Source organism: Camelus dromedarius, chromosome 8 (genome assembly GCF_036321535.1).
Source record: "Camelus dromedarius isolate mCamDro1 chromosome 8, mCamDro1.pat, whole genome shotgun sequence".
NCBI lineage: Eukaryota > Metazoa > Chordata > Mammalia > Artiodactyla > Camelidae > Camelus > Camelus dromedarius.
This window is the reverse complement of record NC_087443.1, coordinates 25,723,708-25,748,962: the sequence shown is the minus strand read 5'-3', so window position 1 is coordinate 25,748,962 and position 25,255 is coordinate 25,723,708. Positions and strand designations below refer to the sequence as shown.

Below are 25,255 nucleotides of genomic sequence, written 5' to 3'. Positions count from 1 at the left end.
CGGGGTGCTGGTCGTGGGGATGAAGCTGGTAGGAAGTTGGGCTGCAGGGAGAGCCAGGCTGCAGGCATTCTAGGAGGTGGGGATGCAGAGTGAGCAGGCAGCCCCAGAAGGTCCTTAGGGTCACAGGGATCTAGACCAACTGGGTAGAAGAGACCAGAGGGTGTCTAGACCACGCTCTGGGCCACTGCTCTTCTCTGGCCGGCCCTCTACTTGTGCAGGCACCTCCAGCCCTGGTCCCCAGGCTTCTGCTCACCTTGAGTACCTGAGCCCCCACTGCTGTCAACAGGTAGCAGCTGGCTGAGCCGTCTTCTGTCCAAGCCAATGTCTCCCCCTCTTCCCAGGATGTCCTGTCCTTCTTGAGGAAATCTGAGGCAGGCCAGCTTCGTAGAGTCAGCTGAAGCTTAGTAGGCAGCCTCGTGGTTAGAGAAGCTTTTCTTTCTTTTCCTTTTTTAAAAAAAATATTTATTTATGATTGTATTACTTAATTATTTTTTATCTTGGGGGGTGGGTGACTAGGTTTATTTATTTTTAGAGGAGGTGCTGGGGATTGCACCCAGGACCTCCTGCATGCTACGCATGCGCTCCACCACTTGAGCTACACCCTCCCCCCACAGAGAAGCTTTTCCAGTACAGTTATAATGCCTCTCGTCCCAACTACAGCTTCACCACTTAGTAGGTGTGTGACCTCAGACAGGTTCCTTAGTCTCACTGAGCTTTTGTTTCCTAACTGGGCAAGCGATGTAAATAATACAGAGCTCACATCTTCTGAGTCTTAAATGAAGAAGTATACACAGTGGTACCCTGTAACTGTGAAGTGGTGTGCACGTTCATATTTCCCAGAACTCTTTGTTGTTTGTTCCCCTGCCATGGATCTTGCATTGAGAAGGACGTTGCCTTCCAAACAGTGTATATGGAAAGAAACATCGCTTGTGTTAATGTGGCTGTTGGCATCAGTAGTAGCTGGGAGAAAGCCAAGGGTGGAACTCGGTGTCCCAGAAGGGAGGGACCTGGGAATTCCGGGAGACACAGTTGTGGCAGCTTGAGATCCCCCATCTACCTGAGCTAATGTTCACAGAATTACTTGACCTTCTCACTGGGCTTGTGCTAAAATAGAGATGCTTGGATTTGTAATGCTTTTTTTTTTTTTTAATGGAAAATCGCCCATTTACAAATATCTAGACACTGGAAGGAGAGTGCTGCCCAGAAAACAGGGCTAACCAGCATCAAGGCGGATTTTTACTTGCATCGGGAATAGCCTTCTAACAACTACAGGGAAGAGGAGGGAGGGGCGTGTGGATGCGGGCACCGTCTGTGTCAGGCGCTGGGCGTGCTGCTCCACGTCCTCACTGGAGCTTCACGTGGCCCTGGGAGGGGTGTATTAGTCCCATTTCACAGATCAGGAAACCATGGTCAGGAGGTTTGTCTAAGCTTTCATGGCTGGAACCAGCGAGGTGCAGGAGCTGAGCCTCAAGCTGCCTGCCTCTGAAGCTTGTGCTTTTTCCTCTAAACCACATTGTGTGCTTTCTCTGTCCAATATAAGCTGCTTTGAGTGGTGATGATCTCCTTGTCCCTGGGAGTATTCAAGGGTAAACATCCAACTCTCAGAGATGCTATGGACAGATTCCTGCTTAGGAAGGCTAGACTAGATGTCTTTGAAGATCTTTATCCTCTCCCAAATCTAGGGTTTGAGCCTGCCAACTTAGTTTCTAACACTAAAAAGAGATCTCATTTATGCCCTTGTGGAGATCTGGTGGCCAGCTTTTATAAATTAAAATTTTAATTACACAATTAATTTATGATTACATTCTAAGGAAAATCAAATACAATACAAAGTGAAAGGCTTGTTCATTTCACCCCCCTTTTTTTTTAAATCCTCCACTTTGAATGATTAATCTGCCATATACCTATCCAGGTATTTCCCGGGCTTTAATGTAGAAATTTATGTGCATAAGTTTTTTTGTTATGCACATAACAAAATTTATGTACACAGTTTTGTTACTTTTCACACAAATTGGATCATCCTTTACCAAGAGCTCAGCAGTTTCATTTTTTTTTTAACATGCTTACTATATTATAGAATGTATTTTTGAAAGCATGCTGCCTGAAATGAGGCTACCAAGTTTTAAATCCAAACTTCATTATTGTGTGTGACTTTTGGGTAACTACTCAAATTTGAGACCTTAGTTTCCTCCTAAAGATAGGCTTAATAATAGCACTCTCCTCTTAGGGTCCCTGGAAGGGCTCAATGAGCCATCACTGTGTAAAGGTGCTAAAACAATATACCTGACATTTGTAAGTTATCAGGACATGCTGGCTGTTAGTGAAATACAGCTGTGAAATCTTGTCACGTCCATGCAGGCAGCGCATCCTTGGTATGGATGTGTATTAACAGTTTCGTTCTCCATCCTCCTTTTGCTGGTCACTTATGTAGCTGCCAGGTTTGCATAATCACAGACGGTGCTGCAGAGACTTGCTCTTTTGTGTCACTCTGGGCACATGCACAATCTGTCCCTGGGATGGATCCCTCATGCTGGAATTGCTGGATGGAAGACTAGGCACATTTTATTTTGGAAAGATCTGCCAGATTGCCCTCCAAAAATGCAGCGCCATCTCACGCTTCTTCCAGAACTGTCTGAGGCTGTTCCCCACATGGCTGCCAGCACTGGGGATCGTCAGTCATGTTAATTTTTTCCCCATCAGCTGGGCAGACACTGTATCTCACTGTTGTTTAGCTTGCATTCCTCTGATTACCACTGAGGCTGAGGGTCTTTTCATGTTTAATGGCCACTTGGATTTCTTCTGTGAATTGTCTGTTCATATCCTTTGTCCATTTTTCTGTTTAGCTGTGTCTTTCTTATTGATGTGTCAATTCTTCTGATGACTAAATGGCTCTTTAGTTATGTCCATTCTGCTCTTCAAGGTCTTCTGTTGAAATTCTTTTTTGTTTTTTGGTCAATTTTTAGTGGGATTACTTTTAATTAAGTCCCAGAACTAAACTCCAAGCCCAATATTTCATGCTCAGTTCTGATTCCTTTATCTAAACACTGGTAATTATTTTGTCATAAAAAAATGAATGGGCTGCTGGTAGCAAGGAAGAGAGTGGAGTGCCACTGACCTATCCTATAGTACTGTGAATGTTAGCCTACTATTAAAAGGCCACAGATTTTCATTAAATAGCAAAATTAAGTCACTCTTTCCCTAAAGCTCCCCCTTAGGATAAAGATGAGCCAGTTTCCCCAAGATAGCTTATATGTCTACCATAAAAATCATTAATAAAAGATGAAAACTCACTGAATGCCAGTATAAATGCTACATTCATCAACTATCAGGCAAACAAGTTTTATTTTCACCTTGCAAGCTTGCATACTTATAAAAAATGTAGTTTCATAAAATGTTTAAGCATATACAAAGTTTATAAATAATCCTGCAAACATACATAGCAGACAATCAAGTAAATGTGCAATAACTTTGAACTACACCAGCTGTATAAATCACATCATTTCTTTATAATTCACGGGCTTGGTCACTGGTGTACTTAACTCCAGGTATAAATGTTGGGTTTCATTATTTTAGTGTCCCATTTCCAACGTTCATACATTTTCAAACTTAACAGGCAGAATTGCATTCAAGCTAGTGATGGAGAACTTTAGTATAAACCGACTCTCCAGGACCACTATTCCAGGAGTCCCCAAACTTTAACATGTATCAGGATCACCTAGTATTTGATTGAGTAGGTCTGGCCTGAGACAAGTGATACTGTTGATCAAGGGACGAAATTTTTTTTAACTTAAATGGGCATCCCTTTCATTTCCAAGATTTTTAAATGGATTCTTTTATTTTATAATAGTCCTTTTTTTTTTTTTAGTTTTGAGGCTAATTAAAAAAAAATTTTTAATTGATGTATTGTCGGTTTACAATGTGTTAATTTCTGGTGTACAGCACAGTGATTCAGTTATACATGTATATCTATATATTCCTTTTTTATAGTCTTTTCCCATATAGGCTATTGCAGGATATTGAATATAGTTCCCTGTGCTATAAAGTAGGACGTTGTGGTTTATCTGTTTTATATATAGTAGTTTGTATCTGCTAATCCCAGATTGTGAGTCTGTTTCTGTTTTTGAAGTATGTTCATTTGTTTAATTTTTAGGTATAAAAGATATCGTATGGTATTTTTCTTTCTCTTTCTGGCTTACTTCACTTAGCATGATGATCTCCAAGTCCATCCAAGTTGCTGCAAATGGCATTATTTTATTATTTTTATTATTATTATTATTATTATTATTTTTGCTGAGTAGTATTCCATTGTATAAATACACCACAACTTCTTTATCCAGTCATCTGTCGATGGACATTTAGGTTGCTTCCATGTCTTGGCTATTATAAATAGTGCTGCTATGAACATTGGGGTGCAGGTATCATTTCAAATTAGAGTTTCCTCCGGATATGTGCCCAGGAGTGGGATTGCTGAATCATAGAGTTAAGTCTATATAATAGTCCATTCCTGTTTCATGGATGATTTATCTTCTTATTCCACTGAGGAGATTAATACATATCTCTTAAAGGCTCTTTCTGTTTGTTTAATAAACTTGATATTTTCTTGGGAGTCATTTCTGTTGTTGAGTTTGGAATCTTTCTTTTACGATTATGACTTTCCTTAAATGTTTAGAAATTTGGGGCTTTGAAAGAATCTTTGAACTTTGAAATTCCTGTTTATTCATCAGTGGATACAGTACCTGTTTCCCAAATCCAATCTCTTCCTGTTGTGTTATAGTAGCTCACCTTTTGGGCATGGAAGTGTCAGAACTTTTTGCATCTCTTTGGTCTCCCAGGGAACCGCGTGTCTCTCTCCTCACTTCCTGACCTGCCTGAGCCAGAGACCCCTGCTATTCAGGGCTCCCCAACCTGTCTGTCCCCCTGATGCTCTCACCCTGTCCCACGCTACTCCTCTCACAGTCTCATCCTGTGTTGCTTCTGGTTTTCAGGTATTCATCAACAGTTTGGCTTTATTGGTGGCCTTCCTTTCTTAAATTTTTTCGGTGGGGAAAGGTAATTAGGTTAACTTACTGATTTATTCTTAGAGGAAACACTGGGGGTTGAACCTAGGACCTCATGCATGTTAAGCATGCACTCTACCACTTGAGCTGTATCCTCCCCCGGCAGCTTCCTTCTTATCTCTCCATACTTTTATGGATTTGTTTCTTTTTAAAAGCAAAAAAAAAAATTTCCTGTCATTTCTAGAAATCTGAATGAGGAGGAGGCAGATATATATATTCTTAGTCTTTCTATCTTGAACTGTTCTCTTTCTGGTGGATATTTATTTCCTTTTTCTGATTGTAAGTGAATTTTCTTTTTTCTTTTTTTTCCTTTTAGGAGGAAATTATCACTGTTTCAGGGGGAGAGTTGCTGCAGGAACCCTGTGGACAGAGAAACAGCCCCCCAGACTACCATCTGTTGTTTGAATGATTTTTTTCCCTCCTTAGCAATGGGACTCCTTTGGGCATCCTTTTTTTGAACTCAAGAACTTCCCAGCTCAAATCCTTATGGCCTTCTGGAAGATCCACCACTACCCAGAGAGACAAGTAGCTTCGTATATTTCGAGGGATATGAAATACACAGTGTACGTGCTGGTGGTTCCTAACCCAGTGCCCAGGACAGAAATTGCTAATAGCTGATGCAACTCTTTCCTGAAAAAATTTAGATAGGACCTCAGAAGATGAAGCCTTTTTGTCACAGCTGCACTAAACTGAGTTCCTAGAGTACACGGATCATATTTTAATAGTCCAAATACTTCCAGTGCCGAACTCTGAATTTAACATATGGTAGACAGTCAACAAACGTTTGTTGAATGAATACACTTCTTCTGAAAGTTTTCCAACACCCATCAGCAATGATTTCTAGCAAGTTATTTTCTATTTGCCACTGCTTATCAAGGCGTGGAGATTAGAGAAGAAATACTGTAAAGGACTTGCGTAGAAGACACAGATGCTGCGTTGTTAATGATGCTCATTATCCCTCTCATTGCTGTTATCACTGGAACCACTTAAGGCTTCTGAGCCGCAGCTCACAGAACAGACGACTGATCCTGCCCTGCCTTCACCTCTTCTTCTGCCGTCCCTCCTCTGTCTTGGAATCAGAGCTTGGCCCTGGTTCTGCAGCACTGAGGCAGTGGTTTCATGCATTCCTACAGATGTGCCTAAGACCCAGCGGGAATTATAGACCCAAGAATGGTTTGTGGACATCTGATAGGGCCTTTGTTCTCCAGGATGTGGCCCTCTGCATGCAGGTTACGCACATGATTGCCTCTGCCCTCTTAGTCCTTTTGGTTTTGATTCGCTGCCCATTTACTCTGGGTCTGTTCTTCATGTTAGACTCTCCCGGTGCCTCCTTGGTCGCTCTCAGCGGTGGTGTCTGTGCCTCCGCACAGCACGCATTTGTGGACGTACAGGGAGACAGCATGTGATGATGGAGCTATTACAGGCTCTAGAATCAAGCAGATGTGGGTGCAAGTCCCACCCTGAAGCTGACTTGCTTTATGACGCTGGCAGCGTTGTATTTGGTGGGAGTAAAAGGACGATTGGGCATCAGCCAACTGGTCCCCTCACGTGGGTGTATGAAACATCTCTTTATGTTCTACTTCACCCCTTGCCTCACCTGTTCCTTGGATCACCTTGGACACTTGTTTCGCGCCAGTCACCACCACTGAAACCAGTTCTACGTGGGCTCTGTTCTTCCCCACGTGTTGGTCAGCTTCACGTGAGCTTCAGCTGTTGGTGCCCTGCCACGCGTGGAGCGACGGGCCTCTCTTCTGCTGCTGCAGAGGCATGGAGACACCGTGCAACCCAGGAGAGCCGGGAAGTTAACTGCCCACGTAGGGAACCGTTGATCCCCGGGAGACAGGCTGATAGATCAGCTCTCGTCCCTTCCTCCTCCTGGAGGGGCTGTTCTGAGAGGCAGTGCCGAAAAGCCTGGCCTCTTAGAAGACAGTCCTGCAAGACGGAGCAACTAGTCCCGATGAAACCAAGCAGCGGCCGGAGCAGTGCCACGCCCTCCGGGGTGCTCGTCCTCCTTGTCTGCTTCACTCCCCTTTCTCTCGCTCCTGCTCCCCCTGAAAGAACATGTGCTGCAGGCTGGGCCTTCTGGGGAAGCCAGGGGAAGGCCCCGTCGTGGAAACGTGTTCGGTAACATCAAGTTTGCATCTGGACTCCACGGCCTCCTTCCTGCCCAGCTGTCTCACGGAGCCCCTGAATGGATACGGTGAAGTGATGGAGGGAACTTGCTTTTGCAACTGTAAAGTGCTTCAAACCCAACTGACGATGATGATGATGATTAAAATTACCTTCTTTCTGTTAGACTCAGAGGAACCGAATTACAGTTTTGGCTGTGACTTACCAACTGTGTGACTGTACGCATGTCATTTGACCTCACCAAAGCTCGGTATGACCAACCAGAGAGTTGTCTGTACGGCCATCACCAGGCTTTTCGGCAGCTCAGCTAAATGATAAACACGAAGGCTCTGTCAAAGGAAGGTACTGCCAGCCACAACCGCTTTAACAGCAAAACAGTTCCACGCTTCGCAGAGACGCATTTGGGGAATAGGATGTGATGATTCTGAAGGTGTCAGAAGAAACTAAGATGAAGAACCTTCTTGTTCCAAAGCAGCTTTGAAAACAGACCAAGGTGGGCTGAGAGCCTGACTCCCCGAGCTGTAGTTCCCGTCACCCCTAATTAGTATGTGAGAGACAACAGCTGAGTCTTCCATGCCTAACGCATTTCTTTCCTTTTATTTGGAGCCTGCACTTTCTGCACGTCTCAGAGTTTAGGTGTTACCTGGCCTTAGAATAAATTCCTTGTAAGTTGTCCTGCCAATGAAATTACTGTCTGGAAAACTGCAATTTCATCTTAAGAGTTTTACTATGCTAATAAATGTCAAGATTCTTAAATAAAGGAATTGCCTTTTTTTTTTTTTTCCCCTGAGCCCTACACAGTCAGCCAGACACAGGACTCAGCAGAGGGGAAATTTACAGTCTATAACTAGACAGAGAAGTTGTGAAAAACACTATGCACCTTAATGGAAGATAAATTTCAAGGGATGAAAGGGTAACTTGGGGTACTTGGGGTACAGATTGAGGAGACCCCTGTGTAGTGGAGTTGGAGAGTTGCAAACCTGGGGAGTCGGAGGAGATCTAAGGAGAGTGAGCTTAAAAAGGCTCCCAAGAGGGACTCCTTAGAAGGGACACGTGGACGGGAAGACCTCAGCGCCTGGGGCACGTGCCCCCTTCTGTAGCCTTACATCTTTTGTTATCCTCAGGATAAATTTGGAGGCAGAAAGACCTTTGTTATGTGACCCTAGGCAAGTGTCTTCAATTCTTTGGGCCACTGTTTCTTCACAATGGCTGTCTCAGAGGGCGGCTGGGAAAATAACATGAGATTTTGTAATAACAGCAACGATTGTTTAAGCTCTGTGTGTGTGTGTGTGTGTGTGAGATTCTCACAACCATGCCGAGGGAGACAGTGCTATCATCTCCATCTTGCATGGGGGAAAACTGAGGCACGGAGAAGTCCAGAGCTTCCCCAGGGCCACTTCCTTCTCCGGGAAGTTGTGTGACAGCACTGAGATTCACCCGTCTGGCTTCGGGGTCGGCGTAGACCTTCCACGGCGCTTCTCAAGCTGGGGTGGGCGAACCAACACGGGCGATGCCCTTACACCGCAGAGGGTCCCTCAGCGGCTCTGCTGGTGGGGCTCGAAGCTGTGCATTTCTCGGCCCCCGGGCGCTGCTGATTCTGCTGGACTGTTGGCCGGAACGCAGAGAAGCTGCCAAGGCCAAGTTCAGCCTTTCTGTCTGTGTTTCTACAGCCTGAGAGCCAAGGGTGGTTTTTACATTTTCCGATGGTTGGAAAAAATTGTAAAGAAGAATAATATTTTATGACCTGTGAAAATTACATTAAATGTAAATGTCAGCAGTCATCAATAAAGTTTTATCGGGATACAGCCTCGCTCATTTGTTTACGTTGTGGCGTTGGCTGCTTATGGCTTGCAAAGCCTGAAATATTCACTGTCTGGCCCTTTACAGGAAAAGTATGCTGACCCCGGCTCTAAATTACGGTGCATTCGTGAGGAATTATCTCGCTCTCTTTCTCTGCTTTGTCTGAGTTCTACTCTTAGGAGAGTCTAGTATCAGCCCTTCTACTTCAGAGAAACCTGAGTAAATCTGTTACACATTCCTCTTTTTACTTTGAACCACATCTCATCCCGAGTAATCAAAAAGGAGGCTCATTTCTTTGTTAACGGATTTTAACCAAGTGTAAGCAAGGACTTGCACAGTGCTTCACATGGGCGCGGACTCATCTACTTTCTAGAATTTGTCATACTTTCCTACATGCACTTCACTGTGTATATGTCTGTGAGGTCCTGCAGGTCAGGCAGTGCCATTGACCTGTGTGTTTTATGGTGCCTAGAACAGTCAATGGTGCTGAATGGCATTTGTCACAGATTAGGGACAAACAAGCAGTGTGGATCTCAAAGAGCTGCTTTAACCTTCAGGGGAGCCCTCCAGTCGAAAATCTCGGGCTGAGCATCACGGCTGCTTTGGGCTGAAACCCTGAATTCACTACGTTCGGTTGTTAAGACGGATAAACAAACCAATGAGACTGACAAAGTCAAAAACAGTTCTAACAGCTAGTCTGAAATGGGGAGAATTGAAACAGAAATCACTTCTTGGCAAAACTGTTCTGTGTCTTGCAGAACGGATAAGCTGAACCAAGCCATGGCATGCAACAGGAACTAAGGTCTAACCCTTAAAATTAAAAAAAAAAATTTTTTTAATTGAAGTATAGTTGATTTACAACGTTATGTTAGTTTCTGGAGTACAGCATGGCGATTCAGTTATACATACACATATCTATTATTCTATATACCTATATATTCCTTTTCATAGTCCTTTTCAATATAGGATATAACTCTTAACCAGCTATGCAGACCTATGTTTTAATAGGACATCAGACAAACTGATCTAACAGTAACTCCACATGAACGTTTTATAACTGCATTTGTACCCTCGTCTCACAGGATGAGCTCATGGACTTGCTGGGCTGTGAGCACTTACCCAGGAAACTGTGGAACTTGGAGGAGGTGAGGTTGCAGAGCCAGAGCCAGACTCCAAAATGGTTGTGCCCGCTCCTCTGCTGAAGGGAGATTTGTTACCCTGGGGGCACCCAATGTCAGAGGCCTGGCAATCAAAGGGAACGTGTAGAGGGGAGCTGGAGGAGAAAAGGCCTCAAGAGCATCTGTGCTCTGTAGAAGAAAGGGGTCGTCAAGCTTGTCTATGATGGACCCTTAATGCATTGGCCAAGGGGCTTCTACCCTCCCTGGACACCCCCTCTTACGTCCCCCACCCAGATGGGAGGCGGCAGCAGGGTATACTGGGAAGAGTGATTCACTGGGGGTCATCGATATAAATCTGAGTCTAAATTGCAGAACAGAAGCAGCTTCCAGGAAGAGGAAGCAATGTGTCCCTTAGCAAAGGTATGGAGGCATGAAAGTCAGTATGTGTCTCCATATGTTCTAGGGAAAAGGCCTTAAATATGATCCACAGGGGTCCTTCAGAGCCAAATGTGGGCTCTGTGTGTATGTGTCTAGGTGTGCGCACGCGCACATGAGTGGAATCCTCAGCTTAATCTACCCCTCCCTTATCACACAGACTGAACATCTGCACAACCAAATTCATCATGAGACACAAGGGACACATTCTGCCCAGATTCTCAGTCATCAGCCAGATGTTTTCTGCAAGCCTTTGGGGCAGGAACAGTTTGTACTGATAACCTGGGTGTTGCCAAAAATTCAGCGTAGACCATCCATGACTCGGTTGGTTCCTCATCTATCTTTTCTTGAGTCCTTTCATCAGTATTGCTGCTTATGCTGGCATGACTCTGGTTAATTTCTTTTTCATTCTCACATCTTCACAGGCTTTTGGTGGGTTCTTCCTTTTGGCTTGTGCTAATTGGCTGTCGTTACTGCTTTTCATTTGGCCCTTCTTTAATGATTCTTTTTCCCCTGGGTAACTGCTGGGCAGTTTGATCAGGTGGGGCCCCCACCCCCTTCTATGAGGCATGTGTATTCTCTTCAGCCTCTTATTTCTACTGGTAGTTGATTGTTGAACAGAACTACAGAAAGCTCTGAGCTAATGAAGCCTCTCTCCTCATTTCCAGTTTCTCAGGATTTTTGAAAAGTAAGGAACACTTGTGGCTGAGAAGCAAACAAAAACAAACAGAACAACCAAAATATTACGCTGAAATACAATAATCAGTATTCTAATAAATGACTAAATCTATAAAAAACATCTGTGATCTAGTAGCCCAGAGCCTGACTCTAACACAGGTTTCAGACACTTTCCCCAAGTCTGCCCAACAAAATATTGTTTTCCATTAACCGCTTAGCAATTTGCTCAAAAGGCATGGAATCCCTGAACACGTGGGCCATCGGAAAACTAATTAATGACACTCTGCATTAGAAACACTCTTAACCTTAAAAAGCAGACGGTAATTCACAGCTGAAACAGAAATGCAAAACCCATGTTAGGAACAACTTAACTTTTATTACTGAGTACGTACCAAGGGAGGAATACTTTGTGTTAAAAGCACTTACCTGACGCGTCCATAAAACAATAGAACCCGGGCTGGGAGGTGCAGCTCATAGAGCCATTAAAGAGAAACCTTCAGTATTCACAATACAGATTTATGCTCTAATTAAGCAATTCAATTATTGGTTTAAGGGAGGTACCATTTCTCCCAGCAATTTTAAAAGCCCCTGAACACTAATTTTTAACCAATTGCACTCAAAAGCACGATGGTGACTCAAAAGGGAGGAAAAGTTAGAGGCACATTTCATAGGCTCTCCCAAGCTTTTTGTCTTGTCTCTGTTTCTTCTTTGGATGGAATCATTTTTTTCTCTCCCACTGAATATGTCATTTTTTTTTTTTCACAGACGCTGGAGAACGGCCAAGAAAAGATCCAGGAGCTGTCGGTGTCCACATTAGTGGGGGCCCCAGCAGGAAGGAAGAGGGGGCCTCAACCAAGGGTCATTTGATGAGGTTTCACTCACAAAGGTCGGGGTGTAGGGGACCCACAGTGGAAAGTGCAGTGACCTGTGGGTTGGTGGCACCCCAGCAGTTACACCCCCCACCCCGACCCTCACGAGAAGGGAGGGAGCAGTTACAGCTTGAGGAGGGAGCTACACATACTGTTGGGTTTTGAGAGGGTCAAGACTGCATCCGGGGACAGAGCCAGCATGAGGTGACCTTGCAGGGAGGCAGCGGGGCAAGAAATAAATACACTGGCTTCACCCTCCTTCCTCCTTCTCATCTCTGTTGGGCGCCCCAGTGGCTGAACCAGCCTATAGCCAGAGGGTCTGAAACGCTTAGAGTGAACTACGTGGGTCAGCCGCACCCCAGGTGGAGGGGCCAAGAGTATATCTGGGGAGGAGGGCAAAGTTAGTTGAGGGTGTCCCAGTTTTCTTGTCAACTTTGAGTCCTCTTGCATATTCAGAGATAGTGTCTCTGCCTGCCCACCTGTCCCATCCGCCATGGTCACCTTCCCAGGTCCTCTTTCTCTTGCTTTGAAGGCAGAGATGCCGCCACCCTGTGTCTGGGCTGGGCCGCTGCACCTGTCTCCTTTAAGAGAATGGAGGCTGTCTGTTTCTGAGGTTAAGTGTCCCCTCTGTGGGGCACAGGACAGTGTGGACATGCTGTCTTTGCAAAGCTGATGACATTTACAATCTTCATAATTCAGCTAGCTGTGCAAGAAATCCAACTTTAATTTTCTGTAATTGAACCTAATTTATTTCAAGTTCCCATTCTCTAAATAAAACTTGGTTATTTCAGGTTAAAGTCAGTCATTTCACAACCCTTCTCCTTCCCAGGATGGATTTACAGCACTGGGGCCTTCTTGCTCAGGGGAGGTCACTCTTTAGTTCTATCCAGGCCTTCAACTGATTGGATGAGGCCCACCCACACCATAGAGGGCATTCTGCTTTATTTAAGGTCCATTCATTTAAGTGTCAATCTCATCCAAAAACATCCTCAAAAAAAAAAAAAATCCAGAATTACATCTGGGCACATATCTGGGCATAGTGGCCCAGCCAAGCTGACACATAAAATTAACCATCACAGTGGCCCTTAACTCCAGAGCCCAACAGGAATGTTAAGCACTGACCTGCTGATGACACAACCTGGGCCTAATTGGGTGGTCCCTTCTCTTGGTGGTCTGCCACAGTGCAGGGGCGACCATCTGTGCCTCGGACTGGGACTCATCTCTCTAGCATCCCAAATAAAGCCTTTGTGAAATCACTCTACCCTCTTCTTGATCCTAAAGTAAAAGAGGGAGCTTGCCACCAGGCGCTGCTCCTTCTGTGAGGTCAGCCAATTCAAAGGCACAGGATTAAAAATAGCCCTCTCTCCAAAGTCAGCCTGGATGGATTCTTCTAGGGTCTCTGCTGTGAAAGCACATTCATTAGGGGCTTATGAGCCTGTCCAGTCCTGCCTTCCACCTGCTAGTGGGCGACGAGACGTGAGCTGCCGTAGCAAATCGCCCGTGTCCTTTGGGGATTTTATGTGACTTCAGAGCCATCTGCAGCAGCTCCAGCTTCCAGCCTCTTCCCGAGGGGATGGGTGTGGGCCGGCCGTGTCTGAGAACTCCCAGTGCTTGTTCACTTTCTAGAGGCAAGACTTCACGCCACACTGGATCCTTTCTCATGACAAAGGCCCCCTGACCTGGGGAACGCCACAAATTCTTTTCTTTGACAGAGACATTGTGGCCAGGACTTGCAAGATAATGAAGGGAAGGTAAGTCCCGATTGGAATTCCCTGACCTCTGCCTCTTGCCTGCCGTCAGGGTCTGCACTCATCTCTTGGCTTCATTTTGCACCCGGAAGCAAGATGCCCCTTCTAGCCAGCATTTACTCATTTGGGGGGACATTTCCTCAATGTTTCCTAAGCTCCTGCCCTGGGTTGGGTGCTGGGGACATGGGGACATATCAGCCACAGTCAGTGCAGTTGAGGGGGTTCCCGGTCTAGTGGGGTCATGGGAGTAGACAGTGTCAGAGCTCCATCCCATCCACTCAGACCCCATTTCCCCATCACCGCTGTCAACATCATGCTCTCGATGGCTTGCACCTGCTCCTCCTCCTGGGGGACTGTTCTCGGGCACATGGAGCCACCTTCAAGGATGTGCCTGGGACTTAACATCTTCCTTCTCCAGCTCTGGCTGCCATTAACCCATGCTTGCTGGGCGCAGAGCCCAGCCCCCTGCCTTGGATTGAGCCAATTCTGAGGCGTCGTTTGCTCACCTGTGGTCCCCTGTGGGGATCAGCCTAAAGCCACCCTCTGCTTCACTTCTGCCCAAGATCTCCTCCTTGCTTGGCGGTCTCCCCTTCCTGTCCTGGCTCCCCACCCTCTCAATAGCTTCCCTGGAGAATTTCCTTCATAAATCCCTTGTGTGTGATTTCTCCTCTCAAGGTCTGCTTTTGGGGAGTCTGTTCTAAGGCAGTCAGAGAAACCTAGCCAGAAAAATATGTGATCAAGTTTAAGGGGTGCTGGGAGCACAGTTCAGGGATTCTGTGTCTGTGTGTGTGTGTGTGTGTGTGAGAGAGAGAGAGAGAGAGAGGGAGAGGGAGAGGGAGAGAGAAAGAGAGAGAGAAGTGCATCAGGGAAGTTTCAGAACCACCATGATGCCAGACTTGTAGACCTGGATCTGCTGTCTTTCGGCCACCTGGCTTCTGAGCCCTTTACCTGCGTGGGTCTGGTTAGAATGCATGATTCCACCACAGAGGTTGAAAAGCCCACTTTCCCCAATCTCTGCCCTCCCGGTAAGAATGGCAAATCCCCCAGACTTGCCCAGCTGGACAGATCTGTCTGGGACTTGGCGTGGCCGCTGATGAGTCTCATTTCCTGGCTCGGTGCTGGCGGCAGTGTGGGGGCAGGGCCAGCCCGTGGGGGCAGGGCACTGGTGGCGCTCACACCTGTGGCTTCCGGGCCGTGGCGGTGGCTGCAGAGAGGTCATCCCTGGACTGTTTTTCACTGACGTCTTGGCTGTGGTTCTGGCTGTGCTTCCCTCCATCCCCTTCCACCTCCTCTCTCTAGCCTTCTTGTGATACTGTCAGCTGCCTGATAGCCTCTGACACGTGATTTTACTGCATTCGTCACCCAGGGACAGATTCTGTTGCAACCAAGAGCCCTGACTGGTCCTTGAGTGAGAAGTTTGGGGAAAATTGAGGGGAAGGATAAGGGATGGGCATGTGAAAAGCCATGGGGGTATAAAAGGGGACCACCATGTGGGAGTTTGGAGTTATTGGGGGTCGAGTCAGGGATGGGCTGGAGAGGACCAATGTGGAAGGCTCTTATGGGCTTTGCCTCGAAGATGGGACTTTTACCTTGTTTCAGACTCTTCCTTAAAAATGTGATCCAAATGGGGGGATGGACTTTTGACACCTATTGATCTCTTTGATGTAAAATAAACTGCAGTGTATTTTATTTACAAACAAACGTTTCTGTAACACCTGCTGCCTCTAAATTCCTAAGTCCTTGAGTCCAGAACTAACTGTGGAAAAAGAGTCCCAATTTACCTTAAATTCTACTCCCTCTCACACAGGGAAGCCAGGTGAGGGGGACGATCGTTTTCAAAGCAGTTCACATTCTGTCTAATCTGGATGCATTATTTTCATCATCTAACTTTACAGATGAGGAAATGGAGGCTCAGATAACTGAGCAGGTTTTTTGAGGTGGCTCAGTGAGAGAAGCTGATGCTGGTATGCGAACCCAACCCTCCCAGCTCACAGCGTGAAGTCTCCTCTTCCGTGCTCCTCTGAAGATTTTATCTGCCGCTCACGTTTCAGTGTCTGCCTAGAGCACATGTGAAATACGGCTCCCCTCCAGTGTGGCAGTGAGGCATCAATCTTATTTCTTCTGTGTCTGTCCAGTTTGGATGCGAGAGAAGATGTACATTCATCAGGGACAGAGACCACTGTTAAGGATTCTGCTCTACTGACCAAAAGTCTCCGGGTTTACAATTATATGTAGATCTAACCTTGGCAGTGAGGGGCTAATAAATGAAACTATGACGTCCGTAAGTTTGAGATGCTATGATTTATGTTTGGATAAATCAAAAGTCTTTTATAGTGTCTAGGAGCTGAGGACATGAACCTTTTGGGAGAAAATTCACATAATGGTGACAGACACTATTTATAAACATCCATTACATGCCAGATGCCATCCTCGGTAGTAATATATGGTGTCTATACAGTCCACGCAAAATGCATTGAGGTAGGTGTGGACACGTCCATTTTACAGACAGAGAATTCAAGGTTCAAGATGGTTAAGTCCTTTGAGATAATACAGGTGGTAAGTGGAAAACTTGCGGTTCAGACCATTCTTTCTGACTCCAAAGTCCCTGCACTTTTCACCCACAGTCTTGCTACTCAAACTGTGGTCCTTGGACCAGCAGCATCGGTATGACCTGGGACCTTGTTAATAATGCAGCATCCCAGGATCCATCCTAGACTCAGGTAACCAGAATCTGCATTTAAACAAGATCCTCAGGTGACATCTGTTCATGTTAAATGTCAGGGCACCACTCTGGGCTCCTCTTCATATTTTCAGGGTCTTGTGGATGCAGTTCTTATGGCCACAGTCTCAACTGAGCATGAACAGGACAATGTCTCACGGAACATTCTCTTTTCCCTCTGTGTGAAGAACTGTTCTACTTTAGCCCCATATCTTATGCACAGGTTTCCAGACTAAAAGGGAGGGCGGCTTGGACTGTGATACTCAGCTTGGCCAGCAGAGGGCACCTGCAGCATCTGCCAAGGCAGCCTCCCCAGCAGCAGGGAAGACAGGTGGGAAGCTCAGACACTGGCAGTAGGGAGGGTGTATTGCAGGAAGTCACGCCACGGTGAAAAAGCCTTACTCTCTGCTTGCTTAGCCTGGGGGGTCTGGCTTTGTAGCGCAATGGCCCAGAAGTGGAGGGGTATTTGTCTGTGTGTGTGTTTCAGGGTAAGCGACGGCCCTAGCCCCCTGGAACAGCCCATGCACCTCTGTGCAGCCTGTAAACTGCATGGCTGCAGGGGCGTGTGGACAGGGGGCGGGGCCTGGGCTCTAATTCTGCCTTTGCCACGAACTCACCCGTGTGGTTTTGAGGTTTGGATTACTTTTCCTCAGCCTGAGTTCCCTCAGCTATCCGAGGGATAAGGTGCATAAGATCACCTCGGGTCTGTTCAAGCTGCAACAGTCTACAAAGTCATAATTAAAATGCTCCAGGAGAACACTTTCTATTTAAAAGAATTATTTTGTTAAATCAAACTGTGCAAAGCCAATTAACACTCCTTAATTCATCTGTTTTATAACTTTCACTTTTATTCTGCCTAAGGTTTTTTGGGGGGGGTAAAAAAGTGAATATTTAAAATATGAAACGAGATCACAACAAAACACATTTGAATACATTGCCAAACACCACAAACATCCTCAAATTCAGAAAGATGCTGTAACATTCCTACCAAATAACTAACACACCTCTGTCGTAATTTCATCTTCCTACATTTTTTGGCTTCATACTCTTTGACCATCTCTCTATAAAACTGTCATTTTGTAATACTTTTCAAACAAAGAAAAAGATAAGATAAGCTACTGTTTCCTCTAACAGCGTTGATCAAAATTTATGTTGTATTCTCAATATTTAGAATACATAAACCGTATGTCTTCACACAAGACATACTCACTGTGGTACTGCTACAGGAAAATGGGAGAAATTGTATTTCACCCAAGTCCCATCAACACAGACAAAATATGTAGTGCATTTATAACTTTTTACACTGTATTCTTGAGTCTGTTCTGGAGAGGAGAGAACTTCTATTTTGACTAAGTGTCATGGAGAACTCGGGCCTCCACCATCAATGGTATACATTTGATGATTTGAAGACTTTTTCGCAGATTGACTTCTGGCTCAGTACATTTTAAACCTTGTTTCTCCTTCACTCTCCATTGACTTCCAGGCGCAGTAGGGCATGTTCCTAGGGTGTTGGCCCTGGGGGTCCTGTACTTCCATGAGAGGACGTCTGAGTCAGCATGTAGAGTATTTCTGGAAGGCGTTCCTATAATCCTGCTTTCTCCAAAGCTCTGGAGGGAATCTGGGCTGAGATTCCATTTCTGCTGTTGAAGGACTTTCTCTGGGGGTGGTGGGCAATGAAGGCCATGGGCTACAGCTAAGCAAGGTTTTCATCTGATCTGCCCCAAAAAGGTGTCAGAGAAGGATGGGGAGACTGGAAGAACTTCCTTCACTGCTGTAATCTTTCTTCACCTTTTCTGAGCTGGTTCCAACCTCAGGGCCATTTCCCTCCTGTCCTATGAGTCCTCTTTTTTCCATTAACTTCGTTCTCATTACATTCCCAATGTCTGGAACTAAGAGTAGGCTTGGGGTGGAAATAGCTGCATCCCACTTTCCCCCTCTCACTTCAAACCACAAATTGAGGGATTAACATAAACGGAAGCTACTGGTTTGGTTATTCTATTTTTCTAGAGACGATTTCTCAGGTAGGTTTCCTCTCACCTGTGCTGGTGATTCTCTGCCTAAGTTTTTGTTGGTCTGTTTGTATTTTTATTTTTCATTTGTATTATTTTTTAATTGAAGTATAGTTGATTTACAATTGTTTGTGTTTTTAAATTAAAACTCAAATGAGGATGCAGAGAGCCAAATTTAGAGCAAGAGAAACTACAGGACTAATGATCTGACTTCTTCAAAAAAGAAATGGCATGAAAAAAATGATGGGGGGAGGGGAGTCATTTCTAGATGAGAAGAAACTTAAGAGCTAGATCAACCAAATGCAACGTGCGGGCCTGTTTGGATCTCCGCTTGAACCAATCACCTATAAAAAGGCCATTTGTGAAACAGGTAGGGACATTTGAACGTGGTCTGGAAATCAGCTGATAGTAAGGAATTTTTGTTAATTAATTGGCTGAGTGTGAGACAGTGATAGTTTGGATTTGGATTCAGTAAATGGTCCTGCCCTACTACCCACGTCCCCCAGCTGTAGGGGATCCACAGGGAAGGAGAAGGCAGGTGCAGAAATCCAGAGAGGCGATGACAGTGGCCTCAGCCCAGGGGGTGGGGAGGGCTTAGCGGGACGGGACTAACCACAGAACCATTTTTCTCTTTCCAGCTCTCCCATCATCTCCTCCCACCGCTATACCTTTTCTTGCCCATGGGCTTTACTTACTCCGTTGCCTTGTCTTAGGAAGGCTGCCTCTTGGCCTGACCCTTCTCTGTATTCCTTACCTCTGACCTGCCCCCTCTAGGAAGCTGTCTCCACCACAGCACACACTGCCACCCCTTCCCTGAAAGCCCACTGTATACCCTGAATTTACAGGCAGCGGACAGGTCAGCCTTCGGTCACCTGCTCAGCTCCCCTGTGGGGCATGTGGCTCTTTGAGGAAGGGCCGGACCTGGGTCTCACATGTGCTGCATCCCTCTTATTCCACCTGCTCAGAAAAGCTCGGCGGACTGAAAAGTACACCAGGCAAAGGTACTTTATCCTGGAAAATGTATCTGTATAGAGATGGGGTGGCCCCGGCCGTGCCTGTACCGACGGGAGCTGAGTTTGGAGGCGGTGAGAGCACCAGCTGGGAAACTGCAGGCCCCCTGGAGGATGAGTGAGGTGGCTCTATTTCATCACGACCCAGCCCTGATCGCGGCACTTCCGAGATGCTCTCCTGGATGACGAGAGAGGCATCCTGGTGGATGAGTGGTCGGTCTTCTCCACCGCGGTGGTTCTCAACCCCCGGCACACTGTAGCACCACCCGGGAGGCCGAAAAGTCAATCCACATGCACAGCCCTCCCCACTTCCCGCAAACAAAATCTACAGCGAGGTGGGGGTGAGGACTCAGCCATCTTATTTAAAAAGAACCCATCCGGATGATTCCAGTTGCAGCCGAGGGTTGAGAAGCACTGGACTGTGGCAATCTTTGCCCCACCACAGAGCTGGGGTTTAATGGAGTCATTTACAAAGCTGCCAACTGTTCCTTGTTGGCTGTGCCAGCTTATAGTTTGTTATTTCTGTGAAATACAGTGAATAATCCCAGCAGTAAACAAGGCAGGGTTTTAAAAAAATTTTTCTTTGGGGGGCAGGTAATTAGATTTACTTGTTTATTATAGGGGAGATACCAGGGATTAGAACCCAGGACCTCATGCATGTCATATATGCTAAGCATGCACTCTACCACTTAAGCTAAACTCTCCCTGCCACAAGGGAAGGTTCTTAAAGCCACATGCTTCAGGAGAAATTCAGAGCAGTGGGGTAGAAGCCTTTCCGCAGAAGGGAGAGGGGCTGGACAGTCATTTCAGAGGCTTTAACGCTCCCTCTTTGGGAAGAAGGCCAGAGCAGGGGTGAGGAGGACAGGGCGCAGGAGGAGGGGAGCCTGAGGCAGAGCATGGCCCCTTGAGATTCGCAGTTCAAGGAAGAACTCAGTCTGAGGAGGACTCGGCTGCCTGAGGTCCCCAGCCAACTGCGTCTCTCCACCTTGGGGCTAACGTGTCCCTCTCCCTGGGAGCCCAGATGAAGGCCTCTGTCCCACTGCAGGTTTGCCCAGAGGAGGTGAGCTGGTGGGGCGTGGCTGGGAGCCGAGCAGGGTGGGTGTGGGTGCCCTCTGTCACCGCAGCAGTGGTCTCTCTCCCTTGAAGCACTTGCTACCCTGTGTGACCACTGAGTGGGTACAAGGGATGAATTACTCACAAGATACTCAAGGTACAAAAGCGACACATTTCCTAATTTTTCTAAATAATATAAAATCCAGCTCTGAGGTTCTACTCACAAGGTCCAGCCATTCCTGAGTTCTCCTCAGACAAGCGCCCACGGCGGCTGCCGGTTTCCTTTTCTTTGCAGCATCTGCTAATGACGTTGCTGCTTCCCAGGGAAGGCCACTGTGATGGTGATCCGGTTCCCGCTAGGAGCAGAAACCGGAACCGTCCCCCACTGCGGCCCATCTTGAGGGGCTGGAACAACACTTCTGACAATCCCCAAGGTTCAAAGCTGCAAACTCCTCCCCTGAGACTAACCGTTCTCATTGGAGGCGCCTGGGGAACTTTACAGTCTGATGCCGGGCTCTCACCTCCAGGTTCTCTGATTTAATTGGTCTGGATGCAGTTTGGGCATAGTGACGCTTAAAAGTTCCAGGTGATTCTAACTTGCAGTTAAGGCTGAGAACCACTGCCAACCCAATTTCTCAAGCCCAGCTGCCTGCAGGGGGTGAGTGGTTAACATCAACACAGGACTTCGCATCTCCCACCCACCCCAATCCAGTGTCTTTAAAAGCCTTATGCAGGCTGGAAACAGTGGCTGCAGGGTGGCCCTCAGTGGCCAGTGTGGGACCATTTGACTGGATTTTTTTTTTACATTAAAAAAGTTTTTATTTAAGTGTAGTCAGTTTACAATGTTGTGTCAATTTCTGGTGTGCAGCATGATGTTTCAGTCATACATATACATACATATGTATGTTTTCATATTCTTTTCTCATTATGGCCCAGAATTGTTCAAACAAGAGCTTACCCATGTGGACACCCAGCAGGTAAAGGAAGCCCAAGACATCAGGAATGACATCCCTGGCTATCGCTTCAGGGGATGAGACAGTTACTTCTAAACTCGGTTATAGTATATTTCTAGCCAGTCATCCTGCTACACTGATTAACTTGTCCATCCATCTTCAATGCCAGTTCCCAAGACCAGGACCACATCTGGGAGTTCACTGCTGTGTTGATTCTTAACAGGGCAGAGGCTGGCACTCAGCCAATCACTGTTGTAAGAACAGATAAATGCCTGGATGGGTGGGTGGTGGATGGATGGTTGGATACATGATGAATATACGGATGGATGAATCAGAATCACTGCCTCCTGAGAGGTTCTGGAAAACCAGCTTCTTACTCAGCGTTTATAGTTCTTTTCAAAAGCCAGAATTGGTGAGGGACATGTGAAAACAGAGAAATAGATAAATTCAATTATAAAAAAGGCCAGAACCTCTGAGCTCTGGAAAGTTTTATTTTAGCTGTTCATATGGTTGCAATTTAAGATTTTAGAAGATTCGCCCCCTCGCCAGCCTTTCTATCTTGTGACGTGCAGACCCCACGCCTCAGGAGTAGAAAGACAGCGCATTCTGAAGAAAGCCGCCAACTTCAAAGAGTGACCTTTCAGATACAATGATGTGTAAGAGAAGGAAAAGAACACCGCAATGAAAAGAACAAGATTTCTTTCTTTCGTTCTTTTCCAGCTACTTTTTTCCCCGGAGGGAGTATCTTTGAGGTGCTCTTTCCAGCTCTATTGTGAAGGCCTTCTCCCTGCAGCCTGTACAGAAGGGAATCTCCCAGGGCAGGGACGCCTCTGAGCTGGGGTGTGTGTGGGGAGGGGCGCAGAGGATGCGAGGTGGCTGTTGTCGACTCCTGTCCTGACCTGGTTTCATCCCGCCTGTAGCCTGATCAGCCCCTCGCCTCTCCCCCAAGTCAGTGAGCAGGAAGCAGCCCGCCCCCTGCAGCACCGGGTCCCTCCCCCAGGGGGAGCTGGCCCCAGGCCTGTCCGTCGGACCATGGCTGGGTGGCTGGCAGGTTCTCTTGCTTGCTCTCTGGAAGCTTTAAAGAATCTGAGGTTGGCCAGGCCCACAGGGCAGAGGGGTGAAGAGTTCCATAGGAACTCCTGCGTCAGTAGTCTGTCCCACACCCTGCCCCCTGACCCTTGCCCAGGCAGGGACTGAGGCCCCTGAACCCTGTTTTCAGATGTTGTCGTGAACTGTGCGCCCATCCCTGGTGGGGAGTCAGTGCTCTACCCCCGTTTGAGGTGCGAGTTCGCCTGATGATGTCTGAGGCGTGCCCAGCGTCGAACCTTTCTAAGGAAGGAGGCAGTCAGCCCTACTGCCTCAGTGCACACAGCGCTGGATGCTTGTGCCATAAAGACACCCACGAGGGGGGTCTTATTTTGAGGTTGTGAACTTTCTCTGTCGGGGGCCTGCTGTGGGCTAGGCTCTGGGCTTCACTCGTTTTATTTTCTTTAATCCTCACAACAGCCCCGCAAACGACTCAGTCACTGCATCTCACAGAAGAGGAAACAGAGGCCAAGGTCATACAACTAGTAAATGAGAGACTCACGCTCAACATCTTGGCGTGTTTGAGGCAAAGCCCAGCGACAGACACCCACGGGCCCTGCTGAAATTTCCGAGGCTCCGCGGGGCAAAGGTTGGGGGAGGAACGCGTAGCAGGACACCGACCTTGACAGGCAGGGCCAGGAAGAACTGAGCCCCCCACCCCCCCCACCCCGAGTCCGAGACGCACAATGAATGCAGACAGGTGGGCTCAAGGGCCTATGAATTTTGTCTGCAGTTAGTTAAACAGGAATAGCATCCGAAATGTGAAGTCTGGGGCAAGGTTAATAGATGGAGCTGAAAGAACACTGTTTTGCTCCCCATTGTCTAGGGGAGGGGGCACCAATTCATGGACTGACTCAATTTGGATGGAATACAATGGATCATTAAATAGACCCCCGGGGACAAAGGATAATTTAGATAAAATACAACGAGGTCTAACAGGAATAACTCACAGATTGACCCAATTTTGGATGAGTCATTAAATACACCCTGAGACAAACTATTATTTATATACAATAAAGTGAAGTTTAACAGGAATAACTCCCAAGTTCACCTTGAGGACCACACCACCAGGGGGACGGGACATGTTGGAAAGGGTGGAGCTTTAGGACCTGCCTGGGAAGGGCTGGAGGGTTTTAGTCTCAGTGCTCCTGAGCATCCAAATGGAGATATGAAGTAAACAGTTGGATGTATAAGCCGGAGCTCAATGGAAGTATCTGAGCTACAGCTAACGTGGTTGGGATCATAGACAGAGGGATGTTATTAAAAGCCAGGGTTAGACAGAGGAAGTCTGAGGACCTAGAACAAAGCCTGGGCACCCTACCATTTGGAGGCATCCAAAGAGCCTGAATTAACAAAGGACACCAGTCGGTATCAGCCAGTGGGGGAGGAGAACACTAGATATTTTGGGAAAGACTCTGGTAAGCTATCTATCTACCTAGCTACATACCTACCTACCAGAATGGTTAAAGGTGTCAGAATCATAAAAACAAGAGAGTTTGAAGGAAGAATAATTACTAGTATTTAATAGAATGCTTAATATGCATTGAGACTTATGCTTGCACTGTGCACAAAACTGTAAGCTCTCTTCTCCTGTAAATTCTCCATTTTATAAAAACCACGAACATTTAGTAAGTGCTTAATATGAGTTAAGACCGGTGTTCAATTATGCACAAGACTCTATGAGGTATCTTTTCTATTAGATTCCCCATATTACAGAAGAGGCGTTAAGTCCTAAGAGGGGAGCATAACTGGACCAGGGCCACGCTAGATTCCCTCCCCATCGGTCTGACTTCAGAGCCTTTGCAGGTACGCACCAGGCAACACGCTTCCATCTGGGCACTGGGGACGGAGGAAGGAGTGAGGGGTCCTTAGTGAAGACAGGAGGGCCACCATTTGGAAGCAGATGCAGAATTGCTCTATGTAGCAGCAGGGGCAGGGCTAGGGCCCAGCCTGGTCTGCTGAAGGTTTCATCTGACACTGGGACGACTCCCCAGTGGCCAGGGCTCTCGGAGTCAGGCGCGGGGCTGTGGAAGCTGTTTTGGCTGGTGAGCCACAGGCACAGGAGGTTGGACGTCTGTCTTCGTTCCAGTTCACCTGCGGCTCCTCATTGTGGGGCCCAAGCTTTGTTTCCTTCCGTGCTTTCTGAATCATAAAGTGCGATCCAGATGCCACAAGCCCTCACTCCTCTAAAGGTTTTATTCTGGTGTCTTCAGTTAGCTGCAGTTGGCAGCACTCCGCATGGTTGTGGCCACACAGCGCTGGGCTGAGCGCTAACTACGTATCAGGTGCTGTGTTAGAAATATCTCAACAACCCAATGAGGTGGGTATTATTATTCCCATTTAAAGACTGGAGGAGGCAAAATGGAGACAGCAGCTACTGTGTTTCTCTCTGAGAGACATTCTACAAAATTTGATTATCCGCAGCTCCAAACCATGGCAGCTGGGCTAGTACCTAATTCTTAAGCTTGCCCATGCATGGAGGAAAATGGGATACTGAACGCTTATAAGACATTATTGTTGGAGTGATTACACAGCGAAATTTACCTGACAGCTCAGCAGTGAAATTGCAGCTAATTAATTTTGCCTGAGT

At 46.7% G+C, this 25,255-nt stretch overlaps 1 protein-coding gene across 1 annotated transcript in view; it reads left to right on the top strand.

Moving 5' to 3' along the window:
• SH2D4B (SH2 domain containing 4B) overlaps nucleotides 1-7,914 on the top strand; it is an 83,162-nt gene extending 75,248 nt beyond the window's left edge. Inside the window, exon 8 of the mRNA XM_010984087.3 lies at nucleotides 5,374-7,914. Coding sequence (XP_010982389.1) covers nucleotides 5,374-5,466 — 93 coding nt within the window. The 3' untranslated portion in view covers nucleotides 5,467-7,914. The remainder of the gene's footprint in view (nucleotides 1-5,373) is intronic.
• The last annotated feature ends 17,341 nt before the right edge of the window (nucleotides 7,915-25,255 follow it).